General features: G+C 37.2%; 3 protein-coding genes across 5 annotated transcripts; 2 read left to right on the forward strand and 1 right to left on the reverse strand.

Annotated features, from left to right (window-relative positions):
* Positions 1–31: 31 nt before the first annotated feature.
* LOC116769861 (E3 ubiquitin-protein ligase Mdm2-like) lies at positions 32–6,294 on the reverse strand. The gene is made up of 5 exons (XM_032661063.2): positions 6,134–6,294; positions 5,262–5,324; positions 3,014–3,132; positions 2,631–2,819; positions 32–1,200 (listed from the first exon to the last, which is right to left on the reverse strand). Exons 1-5 carry the CDS (start codon positions 6,159–6,161, stop codon positions 712–714), a joined length of 888 nt encoding a protein of 295 aa, XP_032516954.1. The 5' UTR covers positions 6,162–6,294; the 3' UTR covers positions 32–711.
* A 391-nt stretch (positions 6,295–6,685) lies between these two features.
* LOC116769864 (ubiquitin-ribosomal protein eS31 fusion protein) lies at positions 6,686–9,951 on the forward strand. 2 transcript variants are annotated; one of them, XM_032661068.2, is made up of 4 exons: positions 6,686–6,825; positions 8,286–8,418; positions 8,500–8,695; positions 9,731–9,951. In XM_032661068.2, exons 2-4 carry the CDS (start codon positions 8,294–8,296, stop codon positions 9,875–9,877), a joined length of 468 nt encoding a protein of 155 aa, XP_032516959.1. In that variant the 5' UTR covers positions 6,686–6,825; positions 8,286–8,293; the 3' UTR covers positions 9,878–9,951. The 2 variants fall into 2 exon arrangements, with proteins under 2 accessions (XP_032516959.1, XP_032516960.1); XM_032661069.2 differs by lacking the exon at positions 6,686–6,825 and adding an exon at positions 6,899–6,923.
* On the forward strand, positions 6,736–8,019 carry LOC116769862 (ribosome biogenesis protein NSA2 homolog). Of its 2 annotated transcripts, none has more exons than XM_032661064.2 (2): positions 6,736–6,825; positions 7,176–8,019. In XM_032661064.2, exon 2 carries the CDS (start codon positions 7,196–7,198, stop codon positions 7,973–7,975), a length of 780 nt encoding a protein of 259 aa, XP_032516955.1. In that variant the 5' UTR covers positions 6,736–6,825; positions 7,176–7,195; the 3' UTR covers positions 7,976–8,019. The 2 variants fall into 2 exon arrangements, with proteins under 2 accessions (XP_032516955.1, XP_061378596.1); XM_061522612.1 differs by having other exon boundaries at positions 6,820–6,923.
* Positions 9,952–10,199: the final 248 nt, after the last annotated feature.

The following is a 10,199-nucleotide window of genomic DNA, read 5'->3' on the forward strand; positions in this document are numbered from 1 at the left end:
TGTCATAGGAGGGTGTGAAATAAAAATCAGATTCCCTGAAAGAAAATTTTTTATTTATCTTTTCCGTTTCATTTTAATTTTCCTTTTCATCATCTTTATTATTTGTATATATTTTTTTTGTTATATTTTATGAATTACATGAAGTCGAATGTTACAGAGAGACCTACACCGACACATTAAATATCGAGATCCGTTCCCGCTTTACAATGCTACGATAGTTACGTAAAGAAAAATATATATCGGGGTGGGAGTAACGGGGACGCTCGTACAGGACTACTTGTTTCTCACTTACAAACTACATAATTCCCGGCAAAGTCAGTCCAACAACAACAGCGGGTGCAACACACCCGTCGCTCGTACTCCGCTTGATCCTAACCTACGTGTCGTATCTTAAACAACAAATATATTACTCTCTTTTCGGTGGAAAAATCTTATATACAAAATTATTTACACTAACATTATAACGAACTCTCTGACACGCCTAATATAGGCTCCGTCCACACAACCCGGTCATCAATATATTACATAAGCGGATCTTTCTTCATCATGGATCGTTTCGTTTACGTCGTGTTTTTGTCGAGAATTTAAAAACTAACGCTCCGATGGCGCGGTGACTATAACGTGAAAAATATTCTAATACAGCATAACAATTGCACATACGGTGACGCCACCGATATGACGGCCGGTGGCTGTTGGGGGGAGGGGGGGAGGTCACATGACCACGGCCCTGAGGACGTTGTTTACTTTACAGTTACAGACGGGGCACCGCTTGACCGTACTCCACACCTTCAAGGCACACTTATAACAGCAGCAGATGTGAGCGATCCGGCCGTGCACGAACACCCCGGACTTGGGCTCCGAGCAGCACATGATGCACAGCTCCGACGTCCGACCGTCGTCGGCCGCGGCCGTGTCCAGCATCACGGCCGGATCGCTCATCGCCTTCACCAGCGGCTCGACCTGGACCCTCCTACGTTTGGCCTCGGGCTCCAGCTCCGAGTCCGACCTGACCCTGTCCCTGTCGTCGCTATTGATATTTAACGTGTCAGTGTTAGTTAACTGCGAGGATTGGAGCTCTTGGCTCAGCGTGGAGGCGACCCCCGAGTCTGGTGATAAGGGTCGCGACCCCTGGCCGGGACGTTTATCGCATTTCTTTCCTTTTCGACGTTTCGGTCTCGGCGGGAACAAGTTTTTACGTACCTAGAATTCGGGTCACACCATTATTACATGTTATTGGTGCAGTCTTACTGTGTTCATACAATAGATATAGGGATAACTGATGGACTCGCACATACTAAAACAGATACAAAATAAATTTAATATTAATTATAATAAACGACATAGTAATGAGATGGGAAGGATCAAAAGATTAGTCTCGGTCGGTCAGTTGGATATTTAACAAAGATAAGTTATATTATTAAGCAATATATACATGGTGTTTATACAAAGTTTATTACAAAAACATTATAATAGAAAACTGAACAATTCAACAATAGCCATCTGCCAGTGAGCAGTGCACGAGCAGCTCAGCTGACGGAACATTGGTGTCTCTGTATACAAGAAATTATGAAAAATAACAAACAAAACAAATGTCCTACAAGTTACACCACGCTAGCACGCCTGGACATACAGACGACTTACAAGAACATACAAGAACATCAAACTTCATCAGAGATATCAATACAAGCAATTCCCCTGGAGTGTCACATCGTTTATAGTTAGTTAGAAGAGATAATTATAGCTTACACATATGTTACTTTTAATGAGGAAAATAAAATGTGACAGTCAACGTTCAAAGCTGGACTGAGCGCCGTCTTTAAGCACATTCAGCAGTTTCCTTTCTATTCATATACTGCTATAGTCACAACTCCCGGACTCACATGTACACTAAAAACGCTGGCTAATAATTAAATCTCACCCTTATTATGATATTTTTTTCTTATGACTCCTTTGTGTTATTGGACATGTTTCTTTGATAATAACATTTTATTTACTCAAGCAGTCCCTTCTCTATTATTCCGCTTTCTATCCATGTTAGTTTCTTGTGTACAGTCTCTTTGGCATCACAAAGGCCAGGATGTGAGCCGGGGATCACCTGTTTACATATCAAGTGTTAATGCACACCATAACGTTTTGTTTCTCCAGTAACAGCTATCTGTGTCACTATACTGTCGCCTCGCGCCTCGTAGTGAACACCATGTACTATATTCTTATAATAATGTGTCTAGTCCAACCACCTCCGTACAACCCTCCCCTGAACTCTCTCCATATATCCTTTTGGTATCCTCCAATGTAAGTCAGATCTGTTGTTACCATCATGTCGTCACTTCCATCAGTCTTCAAGTCTTCTGTCTCTTATAGAACCAGAATATCCAAAGCCTTTCTTAATCTCTTGGTTCTTATCTCAACATTTTAGTTTTATTACTTTTTCAATATTAAATCAAAGTTTTTTTGACTTGACTCTTTCAATATAAACAGGATGTAACAAAAAATTCATGTAAAATATTTACAAATACCACAGGAATTTGGTTATTTTTCGTTTTGAGTCACACCCACCGTGACAGGTTATGAGTGTCATGAGCAGCCCTGGTTTCAATCCGAGTGAGTCACCTAGTCACCTGTGTACCAACCTTGAAGCACCTCTCGCAGTATCTGTACAGCGGGTTGTTGTTGGTGGCGTGGCAGTGTGCACACAGCCAGTAGTCGTGGAAGTCCAGCTCGCTGTCGCTGGAGCTGCTCATGATCTCCGAGTCCGCCAGCAACAGACCGCCGTCGTCCTCCACTGACACCTCGATCACTTGCGTTTTGATTATCTCGTTCTGGAATTTACATTGTATTATATGAACATAGGTATTTAAATATTTTTATACTGTAACCTCGATACTACACTGCATCAATGGCGGTGAGGGAAGAATTACAATTTACAATATGAAAGTTCTGAATATCAAGTGTGATTCGAATGTCTTTTCACTGAAGGGATGTCTCACCCTCGCCACGATGGTTGTATACTAACATCACTAAGGTCCGAGGATCCGCTCAGCAGCGTGTGTCGCTCGTCGGACTCGGAGACCGGTTCGTACTCCACGCCGTGGTCGCTGGCCCATTCTGAATCAGTGGTGTCTTGCACAAAATCTACAAACACCACACTTTTACAATGCTGATCTTTTTATATGAACCTTGCCTTTTTTTCAGTGCTGCGTGAGTCTTCCTCGATTTTAATATATTTTTTTTAATTTAGCACCACTACGTTTTGTCTTTTTTTTTCACTTCTACTTTTTTATCATTAATATTTTCACTACTTTTTTTGATATCTCTGTTATTTCGTCTGTTGTATCTCTTTTGATATATTTTTCACCACAACTACGTTTTTTTTATTTTTTTTTATGGTTCAGTATGATCACAAACAATCCACAAACTTAACCTTACCACACTAGTATTTAATTACAAAGGGTGTGCGGGCCGGGCCTAGTTGAGTTATTGCAATAGTTTGTTGAATGAGAAAATGGTTGAAAATATTGTCATATGACATCCAGGAAGTGGAAAGTTGATGGGAACCGATGACATCAGGTCACTTCATATTGACAAATTTTTAATAAATTTAAATAAATTGACACTCCTTAATTGAATTATTACTTAAATCAGTTGAATGCCAATCAGCTGATTGGTAATTATACTAAAGATAAGAAATGTAAAGTTAATTAAATTTATTAATGTATCGGGACAATTATTAAAAAAATTCAAGCTCTGTGAATGAATGTGGGAGCTGATGTCAATTAAAAATGTAAAAGCATCTCAACCGGACCCGCTAACCCGCAGCGGCTTATTGTTAGATGATAATTACGTTAAAGTTTTATTACACACAGAATTGTTAAAGAAAAAATAAAACTAATATCAACAAAACATGTCTTCATTGAACCAGAGGATTCACTAAAATATTATTCAACAAAATAAATTATTTGAAATGTTATAGTTAATATATGAGTGAGTCCACTGTAATGTGTCTAAAGTGTGTTTCAACAATCTTCTTGCGAGGCCGGGGCCGATCTACAGCAGCACACCAAACACACATCTGACAATATTACATTAATATTATTATAGCTGCATTCTTACCCAAAAATAATTAAACAAACAAAAATTAACAAACATTAACACAATACAAAAACTAAAACTGTAACCAAAAAAATAACAGATTAAAAACAAAAATGTCATCAATATAACGATAAGAACGATAACTTACAAGCAGACAAGTGATGCTTGTGAACGGGACACAGTGAGAGGGGCCGAGGGACGTGTCCCAACATGCACGAGTTGAGTCATGCAGTGAATGACACTGAGCACTAAGCATTCAACTGATACAACATGCACTGACCTGTCTTGATAGCAACACACACTATATTCTGTCCACATGTATTACACATAAGGTTGAAATTCAATCTAACTAGCTTTGTATTCAACTACAAGTGAGAGGAACATTCACAAAGCTATCTCAATCTGAGACGTACTGATGTCTACAGTAAAACATCAGTTAGGACATTTCAAAAGAAAAAATTTATATATTTTTCAAATGAACCCTTGAACACTTACTTTACAATATTTTAATATTCAGTAATCAATGAACTCTGCAATAAAACTACAATAACTTAAAATGGCAATTATACAAAGTCACCTGACATCTTTATATTTAACTTGATAAGTCTGAAAGGCTTAAAAATTTTTTTGCTTCAAACTATTGCAGTAACAAATCATAATTAAATAACTATTATGTAAGTTTTATGTTACAAAGCCCTTTATTATAATGTCAGATGTCATAACAGAAATGCATTGCCATGATTCATCAGACTCGCAACTTGATCATGTCAAGACTTGTTAGCACCAATACAACACTTGTATGAGACGGGGACTACAGAGTTGACGATGCAGAGACTTTGTATTGAATTATCACCTCTTAGTCTTTGATTAAGCATAGAAAAAACAAAGCAGAAGAGCCCTCCATACAGTGTTTACTATCATCACATTTTAATTATATACACATACATATATATATATATATATATATATATATCTAATAAGCAGATAAACTGTTAGATTTATATCCAATAAAGACTTCATTATATTAAAGGAAAAGCATTATCCAAAGAAACAATATACTAATATTTTCCCTACCAGTTAACTAGAGCCTTACTTAGTTATTCACTGAATAGGAAGGATAAATAATAAGTGTTAAGCGTAAATGCAAACAGAAATAATTATTATGATCATACCAGTTTCTTTGCCCTGGATGCTGAACACAGTCTCCGTAGAACAACGTCGACTCCATGAGGGTTCTGGAAGTTCAGCAAAAGATATTTAAGTAACAAGAATTTATATAAAATTTGGTAAAAACAGTTTAATCCTGAACCACAGATAGAATTAATGATAAAAAATTAATAACAAAATACAAATAATATCTCTGTTCTGTTTGAAGTGAATCTTGAAATGTTACACGATATGTCCACGAAATAAAATATGATAAGCAAAGACTATACAGGAGAACTATAGTTTTTAATAGAATCGGGTTTTATATAAGAATATGTCAATAATAAAGTGAAAACAAACAGGTATTTTAACAAATCAGTGTTGCAAAAATTATATTTACTATAATTTTTGTGTATGTATATATTAAAATAATAAAATCTTATCATTACATTAAACGTAATCAAAATAAATGCAGTTTCAAATTATTTATTTACACTAAGAGGAAATTATCGAACCTTGGCTAAACATTTGCATCGAATAATGTAATAAACGTTAATAAAGTTAAAAAACAAAGTTAACTGCCTAGTAAATAATAAAAGAGAGCAACATCGTACCTTAAAGATTGGACTATCAAAAAAAACATTTGAAAAAATTGCTGATCAAGAATGAATGACAAAGATGTTTATAATTATTGTTTAAAAGTAAAAACAAAATCATTACCGATAGGAGAGAGTGATTACACACCACATAAAAACAGAGATATACAATAACCATATTGTTAATAATAATGCTCAAAAAGATTTGGCCTTCAACTTTCAAAATACAAGCGGGACAACGCTAAGTATCGTAGGCTTAAAATTACAACTAATTTTATATTCAAAAAATTAAACACACATACCTGAAGAATACGTCGCTGTTGTATTCATAATATGAATGCTACACTAGTTTTTAGTTAGGAGTACGTAAAATGCACTCCTTCGGATCGTTTTATACCGTACTTTAAGAATATGTCGACTCGTTCGGACAAGTCCCTGCTTCGTAAAAATTTGTATGAAGTCATAAACAATAATACGAATCTAGGAAAAAGATTTATTGGTGGTTATTAGTAATGGCGTATAAATAGACCAATCACAATTGAGGATCTTTACTTATAACCAATGAGCTTTGAATGTAATATTACAGCGTGGAATGTGGTTCATAAACCATAGACAATACAATATTTTAAAACATTGCTAAATATAATATTTGCCAATTTCAATGTTTTATATCATTGTAAGAATTCAGTAGTGGAATAAAAGAATTAAATATATTTATAAGTATATATATTCAGAAACTAAAAGCATCATAGTTTTATAATTAGATTAGGGTTCATTTTCTTATTACTTATATAAATTAGAATGTATTGAAAAACTTAAATAAAACAATGTGTTTCTATTTTTTTGTGCGACATTGTTAATTATCATCTGAAACATACAATTTCCCTATAACTACTTGGACGGTGTTGCCAGTTAAAAGATTCTATAATCTTTATTTCACTTTATGGTAAACTGCCAAAACTTCCTTTTCCTTGTGGCATGGTGTCGGCATAAGGTGAGTTGTTCTTGAAAGTTGAATTACTTTGTTTTTCTGCGTAATATTGTGAAATATTCAATTATTTGTTATACGGGCTCAACAATTTATTTCCGGAGGTAATATTTTTCTTAAAGTATTTGTTTTTATTCGTTCGGTTCATTAAACAAAGCTATTGCACGTGTGCGAAGCTAACTTGTTACGGATAACCTTACTTAGTTTTTTTGAAGAACAAATGATTTTAAAATCACGTCTCGCGTCCGTGCTGTTGTGAAATAGATAAATTAATGCTGTTTTGTTAAAAACATTGAATTATTCCAACTTCAATTCGAATCACCATAGTGTTTGATAAGGTGACACTTTTGTTGTAGTTGCCGTAAAAGCAACCACAATGCCGCAGAACGAATACATTGAGCGCCATCAAAAGCTTTACGGTAGGAGACTCGATTATGAGGAGCGGAAACGTAAGAAGGAGGCTCGAGAGCCTCACAAGAGAGCCGAGAAGGCGCGTAAATTGAGAGGTATCAAGGCGAAGATCTTTAATAAGGAGCGTCGAAATGAAAAGATTCAGATGAAAAAGAAAATCAAAGCGCACGAGGAGAAAAATGTCAAACAAAACACGGAGAAGGTGGCTGAAGGAGCCGTGCCAGTATACCTTCTGGACAGAGATGTACAGTCGAGAGCTAAAGTGCTGTCTAATATGATAAAACAAAAGAGGAAAGAGAAGGCTGGTAAATGGGACGTACCCATACCCAAAGTTAGAGCTCAGGCTGATGCTGAGGTTTTCAAAGTTCTTAAATCTGGAAAATCAAAGAGGAAAGCCTGGAAACGCATGGTCACCAAAGTCACATTCGTAGGAGAGAATTTCACACGGAAACCACCCAAATTTGAAAGGTTCATCAGGCCAATGGCTTTGAGGTTTAAGAAAGCACATGTAACACATCCCGAACTCAAAGCTACATTTTGTTTACCAATCATAGGAGTGAAGAAGAACCCTAGTTCTCAGATGTACACTAGTCTAGGAGTTATCACCAAGGGTACAGTTATCGAAGTCAATATTTCAGAACTGGGTTTGGTGACTCAGGCCGGTAAAGTTGTGTGGGGGAAGTATGCTCAGGTCACTAATAATCCTGAGAATGATGGTGTCATTAATGCTATTCTGTTGGTTTAAATTGTATTCTGTGAGCTCATCCAATAAAAATTACTTAATAAGAATGTATTTTTATTTACTAATATTTCCATCAAACCAACATTACATGAGGAAGTTAGAGGGATATCCCTTCCCTTATATTTGGTTTTTATTTACCAAATATCCACAGTAACCTATTTCAGATATCAGTATGTTCTAGATTCATTAAATATTGAAAACTGTTTTACTAATTAAAAATAAAACAACATTGTTAACACTTAAAGCTAAGTGTCACAGAATTTATTTGTATTGAATTACTAAAAGTATTCATAATTATATTGTCTCATCTCAGGACCCAAGATGCAGATTTTCGTGAAAACCCTCACGGGGAAAACCATCACCCTCGAGGTTGAACCCTCGGACACCATCGAGAATGTCAAAGCTAAAATACAAGACAAAGAGGGAATCCCTCCGGACCAGCAGAGGTAAGAACTGTGTTCATACAGGTGCTTACATATAATAAATGATCCGCGAGCGACTTCTAATTTAACATATTCGTTGTGTAGATTGATCTTCGCCGGTAAACAGTTGGAGGACGGTCGGACCCTCTCAGACTACAACATACAGAAAGAATCCACACTGCACCTGGTGCTGCGGCTCAGAGGAGGAGCCAAGAAACGCAAGAAGAAGAACTACTCCACACCCAAGAAGATCAAGCACAAGAAGAAGAAGGTCAAGCTTGCAGTACTCAGGTTCTATAAGGTATGTGGCGCTGACGGGAGAGATGATTCGAGATAATTACGGTGAAACGACATCTCGAGGAGGACGCGGACGAAACCGAGGCGCGTCTGTGTACTTACAAACATTTAAAGTTATGAGATTTAGATTAAAAAGTACATCGTCCGGCTTACGATAGAAATCATGACACACCAATTTTGCTCCTCGATCAGAATCATTTTTTCTGACCAGTAACTGTTTGGGCTTTTAATTGACTCGTCGAATAAAGTTAGACGTAATCGAGTAATATATCGTAAACAAATCCGTTTGATGTATTTGTATCTGTCTGTTGACTGTATGCGACGAAGCCAGAAGCCGGTGTGTCATCAATACCAGTAAGGCCGCGAGAGCAGGTCCCGACAGGAATCCTCGTGTTTACAGTGTTTAGGAATAAGTCTAACAAAACGAAAGCCGATGACCTCGCCGTACGGAGAGGCTCCTCGAGCCGGTACGTGTCGGTGCAGGCTCCGAGATAATTCAACGACCCCAATGAAATCAAAACACGTCACTTGTTCACATGCAAAGGTCTATTGAAATCAGCTCGACATCTCTTTAGGTTGTTTATTTCTGTTTCTTCGGAATTCGTACCGACTTAATTAAAATAGTTTTAAAGTATTATCACATTCGGTACTGTTTTAAATGTATATTTTATTATTTTTTTCTAATTTTAATGATTTCGTAAACATTGTATTTGAACTCGACCAACGACACTTAGCTGGTTTGAAACCTCGCAGAGGTCGTCTGTTGTGATTGGGCCTCGTGACGTCACATGATAAACATTAAATGTCGAATTGATGAACCTACATTACATGTCTAAATGCTTGGAGTGTCTCAGACCACAGCTTGCGGCGGCGCCGTACTGAATGCGAGATATTACTCCAAAAAGTAATTGATATGATTATTATTTGTCTTAACACGACTGTATTTTCTCGTGAAAGATACGTTCGATATTCCGTAAGTTCAGATCGGGTCGGATTGTGTGCAGCAGTGACGTCATAGTTTGTGCGCGACGTGTTCCAGGTGGACGAGAACGGCAAGATCCACCGTCTGCGGCGCGAGTGCACGGGCGAGCAGTGCGGCGCCGGAGTGTTCATGGCCGTGATGGACGACAGGCACTACTGCGGCAAGTGTCACTCCACCATGGTGTTCAAGGATGACGAGAAGTAGGCGAGTGAGTGTGATCCCGCTCGCTCGCTGTGTATGATGGATTGTAATAAATCTTGACACAGTGTCTGAGCGCCTTCCTTGTTTCATTTCTCCGGCCACTCCCTGTGGAAACGGTCTCATAAATTCTCATAACTGATAGATTCTTATAGAAATCTGTATCAGAAAATATTTTCAATCTTATAAATATTTTTTAACTGATAAATTCTGATACCCGGTTAGCTGTTTTGTATCAGAATTCATAAGACTTTTTCCACAGGGCTCCACTCCACAGGTAATTCCCTTTGATGTCTTTGCTTTTCGTCTCTAGCGTGTTCGATACTCG

The sequence above is a fragment of the Danaus plexippus genome, chromosome 14 (genome assembly GCF_018135715.1).
Source record: "Danaus plexippus chromosome 14, MEX_DaPlex, whole genome shotgun sequence".
Classification (NCBI taxonomy): domain Eukaryota; kingdom Metazoa; phylum Arthropoda; class Insecta; order Lepidoptera; family Nymphalidae; genus Danaus; species Danaus plexippus.

Excerpts from the sequence above, each read along its gene's own strand:
- LOC116769861 (XM_032661063.2), bottom strand. The coding sequence starts at position 6,161 with ATGAATACAACAGCGACGTATTCTTCAG. Across the intron at positions 3,133-5,261 it reads CATCCAGGGCAAAGAAACTG|ATTTTGTGCAAGACACCACT; the intron begins GTATGATCATAA and ends TGGTGTTTGTAG. Across the intron at positions 1,201-2,630 it reads ACTGCGAGAGGTGCTTCAAG|GTACGTAAAAACTTGTTCCC; the intron begins GTTGGTACACAG and ends CCCGAATTCTAG.
- LOC116769864 (XM_032661068.2), top strand. The coding sequence starts at position 8,294 with ATGCAGATTTTCGTGAAAACCCTCACGGGGAAAACCATCACCCTCGAG. Across the intron at positions 8,419-8,499 it reads ATCCCTCCGGACCAGCAGAG|ATTGATCTTCGCCGGTAAAC; the intron begins GTAAGAACTGTG and ends TTCGTTGTGTAG. Across the intron at positions 8,696-9,730 it reads CAGTACTCAGGTTCTATAAG|GTGGACGAGAACGGCAAGAT; the intron begins GTATGTGGCGCT and ends GACGTGTTCCAG.
- LOC116769862 (XM_032661064.2), top strand. The coding sequence starts at position 7,196 with ATGCCGCAGAACGAATACATTGAGCGCCATCAAAAGCTTTACGGTAGG.